The following is a 16,276-nucleotide window of genomic DNA, read 5'->3' on the forward strand; positions in this document are numbered from 1 at the left end:
AAACTGAGATCACTGAGCCAGGTAACAGAGTGGATATATATATATACGTTTGGTGCGGCCGATTGCAACCAAAATACGAGGTGCATATCTACATGTTATAGCAGTCCTATATACAAAATTTCAACGTTCTGAGGCTACTCGTTTTTGAGTTATGTGAGATACGTACATATGCACGAACGTACGTACAAATGCCACGAAAAATTGTCTTTAGAATTAATTTTAAAGCAGTTTTATAATTTTTTTGAAGGAAAAGATTATTTTATTCTGTCCTTATGTACAGATATCACACAAAGACATCGTTAAATTGCATTCGATAGCGGTGAAAATGAATGTTTTCGTTGAAATATTCTGCCTGAAACTTTTCACGATTACAATACTTCCTTTTTACTTCATACAAGGAAGTAAAAATCCGTGCTTATTTTTGAAGAAAAATTTTAATTTTTACATTTAAAAATATCATGCTATTATTTTGCTTCTTTTTTGTTTATTTGCTTGCAAAATCATAGATGACATCTTAGAAATTTGCTTGATTGCCCCATTCTCTGTAATATAGTATAGATGCACTTAATAAATGTAAAATAATTTAAATTTTTATAGTTCTCTTCTCTAGCTAATCTACTGTGAACATTCAAAGCAATTTTTCCAGTCTTTAAATGATGTTCTGCTGTTTTCATTTCAAAATTTTCTGTTAATTTATTGCTTGTGCTTTAATAATGACTAAAAATTTCATCATTAATGTATATGGAACCATCTGAAAGTAAAATGTTTATTTACATACCCATGCTCTCAATAAATACTTTTTGCAAACATTTCTTCTTTTCCCATACTTTCAAACTAAACCAAAAGCTGGTCAATTTAATGACGAAAGGAAGTGAAGGTGAATTAAAATCAAAACTGGGTTTACCTTAATTACCAGTGGTTTGGGTTGATTTATATGATTACGGAAAGCCTCCAGGGTTAAATGCCTTAGAGGAGGTTTGCCTTTGTGGAGGGCTTCCTAAGCGAAACTGGCTCGTATACACGTTACACATGGGGAAAACTACGAAAACGCTCATGCAGCCAGCGCGTTCACGGGATTCAAACCTCGAACCGAGTCACCAGTGTTCAGTGACTTTACCGATCGGCTGCTGGTGGGCCTCTTAATTACCAGTGCTCATTTATGTATTATGCTGCTTTTTATAGACACTGTAATAGCTAGTAACATAATAAAATGTTAAAATCAGAACAAAATTAAGGTCCCTTAAATTGTTCAGTTACCTATTTTGTATTTAAAATTATACGAAATTTATATAATTATAAAATTTTGGCTTTTATAACTGCAGTGAGCTTTGTTGCATTAATGTAATTTTGTATTAATATTTTCATAATAAAACAAAACTTATTTAATTTTCATTAAAGATTAAAAATTTATTTTTCTAAGCAAATCATACCATGGCTTGTGGGCCCCCAATAACACAGTAATGAGAAATGAAGCAACCATGCAGTGTTCTTTATTATCCACAAGAGAGGTTTCGTCTCTGCTGATGGCTCACTGTTGCCCACTTTTGGTAGTCTTTCATTTACATAGTGGCAAAGAAAATACTGAACCTAGAAATACCCTCATAACTTGAGAGAGATATCAGATGAAGAAGATGGATGCCTTTGTGGAGGACTTTTATAGAGGTATAACATCTGTAAAGTCGTCTGAATCACTGTCACAAGAATTCGTTTCTTCTGCATCAGAATCGGAATCGCTGCTGCCAGTTTGAATTATTAATTCATCCACTATCTCTTCTAGAAGTTTGTCCTTGTCCCAATAGGAATTCAAGTTTTTCCACATGGTTGCAGTGTGCCTGCCATTTTCGAGAAGTGACTTCATTCAAAGCTTTTTGTGTTAATTTTTTCAAATTTTTCAAGCTTAAGTCCCCAGTCACATTCTTTTCTCTGATCAGTGTTTTAACTGGTAACCAAACATATTCAATTGCATTTAGATCACAGCGGGAAGGAGAAAGATGCACAACATGATGCTCAATTTCTTTTATTATGTCATCAATTTTATAGATTATTTTTTTAGGACGATTGTATTCTACTAAGTTAAACAGTTCCGCTTTTCTCATTTTGGGATCGCAGCATATCGTCTTCTTCATTAGCCAATTTACCATTGTTTGCTGTGTAGCATATTTCATGGGTGTCACATTTTCAGTTTTTGTGTGATACGGAGCATAGTCCATGCATACCACACTTTGGGGTCGTAAATTTGAAAGAAGCTTTTCCAACACCCGTTTTTCAAAATTTCCATAGTTCGTTTGCCCATGGTAATCCCCGCTTTGAGCTGATGCTTTATATACAAGTTGGGCACCTGGAATAAATTCTGCGGAAGAGCTAGCATGGACAACGATCAGTCTATTTTTTGAACTGACATTTATCTGTGCGCCCAAAACCGTATCATGCTGCCAACATTTCTTAAAAGTTAAATTGCTGTCAATCCATGTTTCATCGATGTAAACAATGTGGTGTTCACTTGCCCTGAGTTTCCTCATTTTGCATAAATAATTGTTTCTCCAAAATACAATGTGAGGTCTTTCGATAAGAATTTTTCTTTTGTTAATGCATTTCTTCCAGCGAAAATTCATTGAAAGCAAAACTTTGCACAAAGAGTCTTTTTGCCATGGGAAGTCTATTTTTTGCCTCAAGACAGGCAGTAATTTCTGCACAAATGGGTACTTTCTTTTCTTTGATGTAAAAGTCTTGTATTGTCTGCTGTATAACGCATTTGTCAAAATCGTCAATTTCGCACTTATGATTAGCAGGGCTTTTATGTTTCTTTCGAGGTGTATTTAGAAGTTTATTTTCACCCATTGTTGATACTTGGCACTTAATTTTTTAAAATTGTATGCTCCAATACTCCAGTAGCTTGCGATGTTCTCTTCAAAACTTGAGGAAGAGGAACTCCTAAAGAATTCGGCCGAAGCTTCAGAAGTGCAAAATTCTGCAACATTGTACACGATTTGACGTGCCTGAGACTTTAAAGGTTGACCTTTCTTAAACTGGAAGAGCCTTTTAAAAATAAGCGATTAACAAAGCACTATGAAAATCAAGCTAAATAGAAACAAATTTGAACAAGTACCAGTACAAAAGATATAACAATGAGAATAAAAATAGCGAATAGTAATAATATAAGAAAAGATGCATACAGCTGGATTGAAACTGAAAAGACGAATGATAAACTCTTTTACCTTCAGCCAAACAGTCGCCAAAAACAAAATAACAATAAAGCAACCCTTGGATCATCCCTATTTGGAATATACTAGCCCTGTTGCTATAGCGACCGCCACCCACCAGACACTGTGGTGGGAGCTGTTCTTGCCGTAGGCAGACAGTAGTTTGTCCGATGGTTCCCCTGATATCTCAGTTGACATACCATTTTCCTGCCAGAGCTACCTCAGTTTTTCAGAGTTTGCCATTTGTGCAAATGCATACTAGCTTTTTCAAAAATTTCAATTCCTTACTTGCAACGAAACCACTTTCTGCATCTTTACAGCCAGCAATAATGTCATCAACATAGCATAATTAACTCAATAACTCTGAAGCAATAGGAAATTTACTGAGATACCTTTTTAGGTGGTATTTTATTATAGCATTGATTAAGAAAGGGGAACTATTAATTACCAACAATACTGTGGTAAATCTATAGACATCTGGTGGCTCTGAAATAGGAAAATCAGATGAAAAAACTATGTGACATCTCTGTCATGCTCATCTATTTGGATTTGAAAAAATTTGCCTTTTTAATATTGTTTATGAAAGCTATAATTAAACTTCTGTAAAAGTTCAAATAAATCAGGATATGAATTAGGTCCAACATCTAAATGAAAGAAAGATTTGCGAACAACACTATGCAAAGCTTGCTTGATATTGTGTCATTAAGAATAACTTCTCTATGGGGCAAATAAAATATGGGGTGCTTATTTTCTTCACTGAGGTTCTCACAAACAGGTTCAGTAATGTTTTGGACCAAGTAGCCATCAGGTATCTTTTTATATTCTAAAAATAGAATTTAATCATTCTGAAATTTTGAGCAATGTCTTAAAAATCTTATAAGCAATTTAATGGTTATTTCCTAATATGTGTTTCACATAAGATTTCCACAGTAATTTAACATTGTAATGGTTAGACTAGAAGAGAAACACGCTAATGTGACAATCAAAATCGTAAAAACAACCTTGTATTTAGCGTAAGTATAATGAAACACTCAATCGATTTCGAGGGCAGCTAAAGGTTCCTCCTCATCAGGAGAAAGAAATACTTAACTTCGCTAAATTCTTGTCCTTCATTCTTGATCAGATAGCCTGGCTTAGTAAAAGTAGGCGGCCAGTGCAACTCTGATTAAAAATCCAGTTATAACCACGTGCAGTGCTGATAAGGACCACGTGTTTCTGAGACTCCTTCTCCTTTATTTTCTTCTTTCTAGGTATTTCTTTCTCCTGATGAGGAGGGACCTTTAGCTGCCCTCGAAATCGATTGAGTGTTTCATTATACTTACGCTAAATACAAAGTTGTTTTTACGATTTTGATGGTAATGGTTATTTTGATGTTCAGCACCACTTTCAAAACGCTGTAATGTTTTGCAGTCTATCAGATCCTAAGTTCCTTTTTCAGGTTTAATCTCCCAATTTCCCAGTTGCCAGAATTTTTTGATTTTTTTAGAAATCAAATTTTCTTCAATGATTACTTTCATCGTAAGGAAATCAGAAGGCACGGTGTCACCTTTATCCAACAAGCACCATTCAAATAATGTTTCAGCTACAACGAGTTCCTTGTTTGCATGTTTAACCTTTCCTGTAACATAGTAATCAGTCCCTATAAGAATGCAGTTTTATCATTTTGATATTCGTTGTTCAGTCAGATAATTTCAAGCCTTTCATATTTTTTATTGTAATCGATAGATCTGTTTCTGGAGATGAGGATATGTACAGATGAAATATTTTCAATTTATAGGAACTTGGCTTGCTTCTCTAAAGAGATTAGGCTCATCATTGTTTTCCAGTCTAATCCAAGTATTTTTTAATTGATATTTTCTTCATGTATATGGCAAAGAGTTGTTATTAGCAATGAAAAGTTTAGGTACTTATTTTGCTGTATAAAAATCAAATTTCAGAAACCACTTAGTGTATTAATTTTTAGATTGCTGTTACTAGAATATATTTTAATCATCAAACCTGTATTGTTCAAGTATTTTTATCTTTTGAATGCATACTTTATTAACTTTGAGAGCTTGCCTAATTTTTCAAATTAATAGTTAATTATTCATCTGAAGTAAATTAGGTTTAATGATTGATAAATGAAAATGTCTTTGTGATAAAAAATTTTCATTTTATGGAGTCTTCTTTATGAGTAAATATATAAATATTTTCTGTGTCCAACTGGATTTTTTTTTCTTATAATTCTGTAGATGAAATTTGTTGAAAGGTTTTATGTAGAATTTTTTTTTCTTATAATTCTGTAGATGAAATTTGTTGAAAGGTTTTATGGAGAATGTTATACAATATTGTTTTTTTATGATGATATTTTTAAAAGTTGTTAATTTTGTTAAATATTTTGTCATATTTTTTTCCCATTTATAGTTGAGATTCCCCGGAAAAGTGACCATGTATCCATTTGTTTTGCACTCATTGTCACTGTCTATGTTTAGTTCTATCATTGGTCCATTTGGTGGATTTTTTGCTAGTGGATTTAAACGGGCTTTTAAGATCAAAGTAAGTTATTAAATTATGTTTGAGTAGAATTATATTTTTATAAATTAACTGAAAACTCAATTTTTTAATTTTAATATTTTACTTAAGTTGGATGTTGACCTTAACATTAAAAAAATAATAATAAATTAGCTAAATTATAAGCTAATTGATATTGAAGACATATTATAAAATGTTGTTTTTCACAATCTGAAAATATTCTGTAAAGTAACAGTTTCACTTAATTCACAGTTGATGCTGTACTTTAATATTGTTTTATACTAATATTTTTCATAGTACTTTAGTGTAGCTTGTGCACATCTGCAGCTTAGTTACTGCATGACTAAGAAAAATAAAAAATTTACCTCATTCATTTCAAGTTAGTGCAGTAGGTGCTGCTTCTTGTGATCATGTTTGTCCAACTATTTTGATAACATTAATCAAATGAGTACTTCTCTGTTATGCACCTGTCATTACATTTTGGCAATACTGTTGCAATAATATGTGAATGTGTCTGATTATTCTTGGTTACATTACAGACACACAGGCACACATAAATCTCAGATAATGCTATCATTAGGTTTTTGCATGTGTTTCGCTTTTCCACAGGGGCCAACACCATGGCAGGTGCATAATGGAAAAGTACCATTGATTGATATTAAATGATGAAAATAAATCCTTCAAAATATCATTGGAATCTAACTAATTTAATAAAAATATAACTGGAAACATATAAATATTTACTTTCACAGCATTTTAGTAGGGGAAAAAGCCATTAATAGATGAACTGTTTATAATATTTCTGGGAAATATTTGATCGTATAATATACCCTGAATCTTAATACTTATGGGCAATGGTGGCTCGTGGGTTATTTAAATAGAGTTTTACAAAACAAATTTCAAAAATTAAATATGCAAATACATACACAGTCCAGTCACATTAATGTGACCATCTGTCAAAAGCCAGAATAACCACCTTTCGCAGAGCGGACTGCTGCGAGACGTGCAGGAAGAGAGTCACATAGGTCCCTGAAGGTGTTCTCTGGGATGTTGAGCCATGCCGACTCTAATGCCGTGGCCAGCTGCGCTAGATTACGCGGTTGAGGATCCATGGCGTGAACAACTCGATCGAGATGGTCCCACAGATGCTCGATTGGGTTTAAGTCAGGTGAGTTTGCTGGCCAGGGGAGGACGGTAAACTCATCCTGGTGCTCTTCGAACCACGCACGTACACTGGCAGCTGTATGGCACCTCGCATTGTCCTGCTGGAAGATGCCATCATCCTGAGGAAAAACAATGCGCATGTAGGGGTGAACATGGTCCGCAAGGACAGATGCGTACTTGTATTGATCCATTGTGCCTTCCACAATGATCAGTGAACCTAGAGAATGCCAGGAAAACATTCCCCAGACCATAATACTCCCGCCTCCAGCTTGGACCGTTCCGGCAATGGTTGCAGGGTGGTTCCTTTCAGAGGTTTCACGCCTTATACGCCAACGTCCATCTGTCCGATGGAGCATAAAACGCGATTCATCCGAAAACGCAACCTGTTGCCACTCAGTGGACGTCCAGCTGCTGTACTGGCGTGCAAATTCTAGCCTTCGTCGTCGATGAACAGCAGTCAGCATAGGTGCACGAACCAGGCGTCTGCTTCGGAGGCCCAGACGCAGCAATGTTCGCTGAATAGTACTTTGGGAGACACTTTTGGTAGCCCCTTGGTTCATTTTGGTGGTCAGTTGCTCAACGGTAGCCCATCTATCTGCCCGAACGCATCTCCGCAACCGTCATTCGCCTCTGTCATCTATGGCCCGTGGTGCACCACATTTGCCACGGCGCTGATTTTGGACAGTCCCATTTTGCCATGCATGGTACACTTTTACCACGGCGGCACGTGAACAGTTCACAAACTCGGCCGTTTCGGAAATGCTTCCACCCTTGGCCCGAAAGCCAATGATCATGCCCTTTTGGAAGTCAGATAAATCGCTTCGTTTCTGCATTACGCCAACGATTGAAATGTTTTCCGAAGCCCTCACACACCCTTTATATACGCTCAACTGCACGGTGCTGCCACCTGCCTTCTGTGATTGTTTATTTAACTCTGACATGGAAAGTACGTGGTGGTCACATTAATGTGACTGGACTGTGTATAATGTACAAATTAAAATACACTTGCATTTTCACAAGTTAAAGGAAAACCAGTTCTCGGATATTTATTACAAAATAGTCACATACCATTTTTTTAACTTAAATCCACTCATCAATCTTTTTTTTTTTTTTTTTTTTTTTTGAGACAAACAAATTGATAATGGTTTCATTAAATTTAGGTATATCATTTATCTTGCTTTTTTCTAGTTGAGAGCATGGCTAGAGTGCTTAGTTGCTCATAGTTCTTCTTAAAAATGTCTTAACTCTTTTTATGCTGCTATCACATACACTATTTGTTGCCGGAACATAACGTTAGAAGGAACAATTCTTGGAACTGCGCTTCTGCGAAATTGGGTTACCATCTTCACTTGATAAACAGGCTGAAAGCCAAACAAGAATCAGTTATCACTCATTGGCGAAAATGACGTTTCTTTTCAAGTGACGATTGTTTTTCCATATTGTATTTTGTATCGCTCACACTCTTTTCTTTTTAAACTTTATTGTTAGTTATGGAAGATAATAGAAAGGTTATGGCTATTAAGTTAATCACTTTTATAGTGATGGCTATTAAATAATTCTATGACCATTAAGTTATCTTAATAGACTCTGATGGCTATTAAGTGATGTCTAATAAGGTGATGATCTATTAAGGTGATGGTGATCTGTAAGGTGATGACTTACAGATCAAAGATTTAATAGATTTAAGTTTTAGTTAATTTTAATAGATTTTGGCGATTCTAAAATCTAAAGAGAAAAAACGTGCAAAGAGAAGTCCGATTCTTTGTAATGATCTGTTATATATATTTGATTTTATTATTGTAAATAGTTATTTCTGTATCCATACATTTATTTAATAACGTTTATGTACACGGTGCCAAAAAAAGGGGGACAATTCTATATCTCCCATTCTACTGGGCAGATTGACGAAATTTAAATTTGTCTTGAATGCGCAACTTAGGATATATATTAGATTTATATATAGCATCATTCTAACATAGGTATTTTAACACAAAATCGGACATTTTCTGAAATGACATGTCATTTTTTTCCATTTTTTTCAATTCTATGACTCAAATTATGCCAGACTACCAAGTTTTGTAAAAATCGTAGAAGTAATTTTTAAAAAAATTAGCTCTCAAAATTTTAGCTTCTCAATGTTTATTGAATTTGGTATATATTTATTAATATCTCGTTTTTTATTAAACATTTTTTATTCTTCTTTTCATATTTCGAAATTTAGGTTCATTCCAAATTAAATTCAACCATTTTTTATGATTTATTTTTAAATAATTTTTATAAATTTTTCGAAAAAAATTTTGAATTATAACCTATAAAATTTTTACCATCATCTTAAAGTAGGTGTATTTCTAAGCGCACCTGCAAAATATTAGACTTTTTATTTAAAATTTTCTAAGATATATGCAAATTTACATATTTGCACAGTTTGAAATTTGGCATCTTTTTTTTAGTGATAATAACTCCAAATGTGGTTTATTGATTTTGTTACAGTGAATTGCCACAACTATTTTTAACCTTAAATTTCTAATAAAATTTTACAAAGAATTAATTATATGAATTTTTCCCCCTCAATGATGCATAATATATATTTATTAATACTATATGAAAAGCTATTTTTTTAATTATAGATGATATTCAAATTTTTAACTTTTTAAAAATTTCTTTCATTTTCCTCTTTTTAATATTTTTTAGAGTAAATAGTTACCTTTTTCGTGTTATCGTGTGCTACTTAACTTTAACTTCATTTAAATTTAATTGTCTACAACTGAGAAAAGTTCATTTGATGTTTATTTTCACAATGTTTTTAAGCAAACAAGACGTTGACACTTTGGATCATGTCCCAGCTTTAAAAAACATATATATAAACATAAATTTTTACATTAATCCTCTTAGAAAGAATGTTTTAAGTAGTAATTTTTTCTCATATTGTAGGTTATATAAAAAACATCTTTAATGTAGAAATTTTTAGGCTTAAAAACTCTATGATTAAGATTTTTTTGCACCCGATACAAGAATTGGGTACAGGATAAGCACTGCTCAAATGTTTTATTTCTTTCTCATTTAACAAAAATCTTTTAATTAAAATATTTATCCTTTGGACTTTGCTTTAAACTTTATTTATAGTTAAAATGTCTAGAAGCTGAAACACATTAATGCAATTAATATTTTTAAAAATTTGACAAGAATACAAAATTTATGGACGTGTAAAAATAAAAAATCTTAATTTTCTTATGTCAGTGCTGAAAAAACATGTGGAAGGAAAGAAGGAAATTAGGGGGAAAAAAGCAAAAATTTAAAGGGGTATCTACTTCAAGGAAGTTGGGTGTTCAATGAGAAAACACTTGGACATGTACACCAGCAAATAGCAGCAACTGAGTTTGCGCTAACAGAAAAGACAAAAAGATATCACTGCAGCTTAAAGTGAAGAGCGACTGGTTTTTGACTATATGGTTGTATAAATTTAAATTACATCATAGAACATCATATTGTATCATAAACGGAGCACAGCATGATTTCTCAGTCGAATTATTTGAAGATTCAGAAATTATCCAGTGACGTATATGAATGTCATCTGAAGTCGTTTTCCTTCTTGATGAAACCAGTCTTTCCTTTCATCTCATGCCTTCAAAAATACCTAGCCTCTAAAGACTGGTAAAGGCTCTCACCAAATATTGATGAAATCGATTGATTCGGATTATTAAGTTACGGCAAAGCCGGGCTATCTGCCTAAAAGGAGGAATGCCTTTGTGAAGAACTTTTCTAAGCGAAACCAGCTCGTATACACATTATACATGAGAAAAGCCACGAAAACGCCCATGCAACAAGCCTATTCGCCGGGATTTGAACCCTGGAGTGAATTACCAGTATTTAGCATCTTTACCACTTGGCCGTTTATGGGCCCTTTTGAAGGAGAAGGCGATAAATTTATTTAAAATTATTGTCAGAAATACCAAGCTATTTCAAAAAATTGGATGCTTTTTAATATACTTGCAGAATGCCTGAAAAAAAAAGAGCAAGACACTAAGAAGAAAAAATAATTTTTTGCATAAAATTTAGTATTTTTTTTTTTAATGTTACGAAGTTTGATTCTTGCTATTTCAAAAATAAAATATTTTACTAAAATATGAATAACAGTTTTAGAAATTAAATATAGGATGATAAAATTGTGTAAAGCAGTGGGCACAATGATAAAACTGTTTAAAGCAATGTATGCAAGTCATCCTAAATTAAGATGTCGAATATATATCTCTCTAATTTATGTATCTTTTCTGAACAGAACATTGAAAGGCGTTTTAACTGTGCTTTAAAGTCTGATTTCGTATCAAAATAACTATGCTAGAATGGTGTTATATATAAATCTAATATATATCCTAAGTCGCACTTTCGAGACATGAAAAACGCAATTTGACTTTTGTCAATCGGCCCAGTAGAACGGGAGATATAAAACTGTCCCCCCCCCTTTTTTTTTGCGCAGTGTACATGATATAATGTCATTTACTGATATTTGTTTTGTGATGAGTCAAAAATTTTTATTTCATCCCCAAAATGTTAAATTTTTGTTAAAGGCTACTTGCTCAATTTTTTTTTGTTTAAATTCACAAGTATAGTTACAAATGCCAAGGTTTTGTGTAAGTGGGTGAATTTTAATGTCTAGCCTAATGCACAAAATGCACTGCAATTATTTTTCAACTGTGTATTCCATATCCACAAAATGCACTGCAAAAATTTTTCAACTCTGTATTCCATATACATAATGTGCAAAGAACTGATGACTGCAGTTGCTGCCATTTACATAATCGTTATATGAATTAGAAGTAAACTTCAAATAAACTTTTTGGCAGCGTTCATTTTTGTATTCATACACACCACACACACACACATATATATACACACATATTTAATAAGTCATATATTTGCATACACATAGAGAGAGAGATGCGATGGTTTAGAAGTTGTTGATGTATGTTTATTAGTATTAATGTAATGAATAAGATTTATATTAATGAATGTATCTACAAATGTTTTTCATCATTCATAATAATAAATCTGTAAATTTCCAATGTTTCAATATGTAGCATTTATAACAAAAATATAGTTCTTAATGTGTTTAGAATCTAAAAAGCATTTCTTTAATAACATGAAAATAACAGCATACAATTTTAATGTGTATCCTCATTATTACATAATCTATTTTATAATAAATGTACATAATCGCTGATTATGCAATTTCAATTTAAAAGTAATAAAAGTAATTAGCAGAATAAAATTGTGCATATACAAACATATTTTAAAAAATTATTTCCTTAATAAAAAAAAATTCTGTTACATAACAATAAAATTTTTTTACACATGATCAGCACGAAATATGACAAATTTGGTGAACTTTTGGCGATGAATAATTTGTAAACAAATCATCAAAAATAGCACATCGTAAAATATTGTCTACTCTGAAATTTCCACAATTATAAATTTAATGAATATATGAACATTTAAAAATTTCTTAGACAATTATACTACAACAAAACAGCAATATATATATGGCTTTTTCCATATGTCTTCAATTAAATCGGCTTCTATTTGCACCGTCCATGATTTTACGAGAGCCATCGCCATATTGAAAATTACTGTGATCCTTCAGAAGCAGAACTTCCATCTCATTGGCAGAACTCTGCATGGAACATTTTTGGGAAGGTTTCAAAATGTTGCTCATAGCCGAGACATGTTGCTCCTAGCTAGATGAAACATTTCTCGGAAACCTCCCATTGATACCAGTGCTACTAGAGTCTTGTTTTTCGGAATTGTCCTGCCTAGCTGCGTATGTCCCTAGAAGTGATAGCTACTTTAGAGTTGAGAAGCTTTACTCAGTTTCAGCACAGGTCATTGGGATAGTAAAAATAGTTAGCAACAGTTTGTAATCTCTGAAAACATAGTCTGTAAGTAGTTTTCTATAATAAATTGTCGAAGCCTGATGAAACCAGTCATATTTCTGAATCTGATTTGTGAATTATTTTTAGTTCAGTTTTAAGACGTCTCTTCTGTAATGTAGAATAAACATAAATTGTTTGGTCAAAAATCTAAGTTGGAAACTGTTTCTCGTACTTCTGGAATTTTGGAGCTTCGAGAAGAGACGAGCAGAGTAGTGAGAAATAGAACAAAATCTCTCTTTTGCCTGATTTGTGATAACATAGTATGTATATTTAGCTCCTACAGTTCTGTTTATATGAATATTTTCTCTCTTCCTTTTTCCTTGAAGTTTCTTGTGATTCCAATATCTCCTCTGTCACTATGTCCATTCTTTTCCTTTCTTTCTCTAATGATTGTTGGAAAATATTTATTTGCTTTCTAATCAATGCTGGATAAGTTTTCTGAAGCTGGTTGTGTAACACATCAACATGTGCTATAATATTTTGAAACAGTGTAAGCCAAAACACAAGTTCTGAGTTTCCTAACATATGGCAGATAGCTTCTACTCAATTTATTTTACAGCTTGTTTAGATGCTTACTCTATTTTTTCTATGCATTCAATTAACTGTTCCCTATATTCATACTCTGTAAATTCCATTTAGTAGCTGAACTGTGAGGTATCCTTTTCTAAAAGTTTAATAGAAAATAGCAATTCACTCTGAAGAGTTATTGAAAAGGTTAGTAAGGTTGGAAAAAATTACTTGAACTTACCAGTTCTGACTGGTTACATGCCTAACAATTTAATTAAGCTGATGTATGTAGCAATGCACAAATTGGGCATTCTAGTAGGTGCGTTGAATAAAAGCTTGAACAACAGCATGATGACCAGCCATCACGCTTGCATATATGATATTAACCACTTGTGCTAAAAAGACATGCCATGCACGTCGAGATGCTTTTGTCTCAAACCACACGCAAAAAATGAAAATAACGTGGTGCACACATCGCCTAACAACGAGATTGTTTATTTCTAGAGTTAGAGCTCTGGATTGTACTCGCAGACGCAGAGTGCCGTAAGTGAGACACTTTACCGCTTGTTATATTGTAGTGCGCGGCACCGCAACCATGAAGTTTAGTCGTACCACAAGTGGTTAATATCTTGGGTTTGTCTACTACTTTTTATAAACTTGCTTGGAAGCATTCAGCTATAGATTTTGCATCATGGCCAGGTAGATTCGTGAATTCCCAGAATCCTTCAAACAGTTGTCTGTTATTAAAATGACGAAATCAAAAAATGACAATCAGTTAGGGAGTGGATGACACATCAGTAGTTTCATCTGCTGTTAACAAAACTTGCTTTTGTGATCTCATTTTTTATGTTGTTTTGAGAAACAATGAACATGCAGTCTAATAAATTATTTTTAATTTCTTTTGACGTTCCTTTAAAAATAGTGGCACTAGTGAGAATCGTCTTTAAGAAACAAGTTCTGATTAGAAGTTGGTAAGACTTCTAAAAACTCCCAGATTTAATGAGTCCTTGCATTCATCGTGTCCTCGAAATGCAAGCTCAGATGTACCACAAAACAGAATGCAATCAATAATTTTTGTTTTGAACATAACAATTTTTGGCACCTTCTCACTAAGTCATTGTCTCATTGTACTGTTGAGTTTTTTTGCAAATATCTACCTTTCCTAGAAATTAAATTCTAAAAGGGAGTTTAAATGTGAATGTGAGTGTTCATACTTTATTATTTTCTGTGGTAGATGTGATAAATGAGCAACTCCATAACTCGCCCAACTTGGATCACTATTAATTACATTTTACAAAATGGGGCATAGAAAACAAAACTGCCTATTAGTTGATTCACATCCACAAATCCATGAACATTTCTCTTATAAATCAGGTTTGAATTCCCTTCTGAAATCTTATATTATATATCTTATATTATATAAATATAGTCTTACATTTCATCACCTGGATAAGATTTATCAAAGGTGTTAACCTGAGTAATTTCATTTCAGTTTTTCGTTCCAAAGCCAGCATTAAGAAATGTAATTGCTTTATTTCTGAAACACTGATTTTACTAAGTGCTATTTTAACTATTCAGACTAGTTCATAACAAATATATTAAAAAAATGATAACAATAAAAAAGAAGAAAATGCAAAAAACAAATTAACTAACTGAATATAGCAAACCAAGGGAGAATTTAAACAAGATAACTGCAAACAGTGCGAGCTCCCGCACAGATGATGTGTGAATACAGTGGTATCAGTGGTGTGGTGCCTTTGCCCTTCTGCTCCTGTCTCCAGAAAATGGTTTTCAGGAGCATTTCTTTGATAGCATGTGCAATTGAGGGAAAACCAAGTGCATTGTGCTGTAGTAGCCTACAGTATAGTATGTTAGCTATGTATTAGTATATTTAAAAGGGAGGAAAGAAAACTCATCCTGGAAATTGATGAAAATATAGAAATGTATTTAATATTATTTTATTTGTTAATAAATTTATTTCTTCACATTTCTTTGGAGTTTCACATGCTCATGTGCACAAGTAGAGGTGCTGTCACTGCTCATAGGTCAACCCTCATCTCAGCATTTGTAAAAAATTTACCAATTTCATATTTTCAAAAAATTTGTTACATGATATGCCTGGATTATTCAGAAAGTGGTTGCCAAATGTCTTCTTCTGTTACTGATGCAGCAACTTGTTTTTGATCATTCTTCAACAATTCATATTAATTGAAGTTGTTTTTAGTTCTTCTTATTTCATAATTTTTTAAAAGTATAGCATACTTAAAGCATTTCTTTATTGTCTTTTCTGAGATGTGGTTCCAAGATATTTTCAACAAATTAAGAGCATCAAGAAGGCTAATTCATTTACATTTATATCATGTCTGTTATAAAGTATTCTTAATGCTACTTATTTCATGGCAATAATGTTTCTTTCATCACTCAAATAATCATTTGTTGTAGGAAAATTAAAAAATAGATATCAGAAATCTTACATGTGACAGTTCCAAGCTTTTAAACTTTTAATTTCATTTAAATATGTTATGTGAAATACATATTTCTGTTATGAAATAAACAATTTTGTAACAGTTTATATTTACTATAGTTTTGTAACAAATTTTTATGTATAAACTAATAATGGGCAAACAACTAAATCGGTCTCTAGAATAGAGTAAATAATTTCCTGGTTTTATAATGGCTGTGAAACTGTGTTTTTTCATAAAGGATGAAATTATTGTGTGTAACCTGAAATATTTTATTGAAAGCTTTCCAAGTGATATAAAATTGTTTTAAAAAATAAAAACATACATAGATTTATATATTTTTAATTGTTATTGTATTGTGGATATTTTCCATAATATAGGATTTTGGAGATATCATTCCTGGGCATGGAGGAATTATGGATAGATTTGATTGTCAGTTCCTAATGGCCACATTTGTAAATGTGTATATATCCAGTTTTATAAGGTAATTTTTCCCCTTGTGAAT

The 16,276-nt window shown here is 32.6% G+C and overlaps 1 protein-coding gene across 2 annotated transcripts in view; it reads left to right on the forward strand.

Annotated features, from left to right (window-relative positions):
- Positions 1-16,276, forward strand: part of Cds (CDP-diacylglycerol synthase) — a 65,931-nt gene that overhangs the window by 37,197 nt on the left and 12,458 nt on the right. For both annotated transcript variants that reach the window (XM_035361456.2, XM_085825056.1), the window contains exons 9-10: positions 5,604-5,735; positions 16,152-16,255. In XM_035361456.2, coding sequence (XP_035217347.1) covers positions 5,604-5,735; positions 16,152-16,255 — 236 coding nt within the window. The remainder of the gene's footprint in view (positions 1-5,603; positions 5,736-16,151; positions 16,256-16,276) is intronic.

This window comes from Stegodyphus dumicola, chromosome 10, assembly GCF_044657685.1.
Source record: "Stegodyphus dumicola isolate Sdum_Otavi_A_Nest chromosome 10, ASM4465768v1".
Lineage (NCBI taxonomy): Eukaryota > Metazoa > Arthropoda > Arachnida > Araneae > Eresidae > Stegodyphus > Stegodyphus dumicola.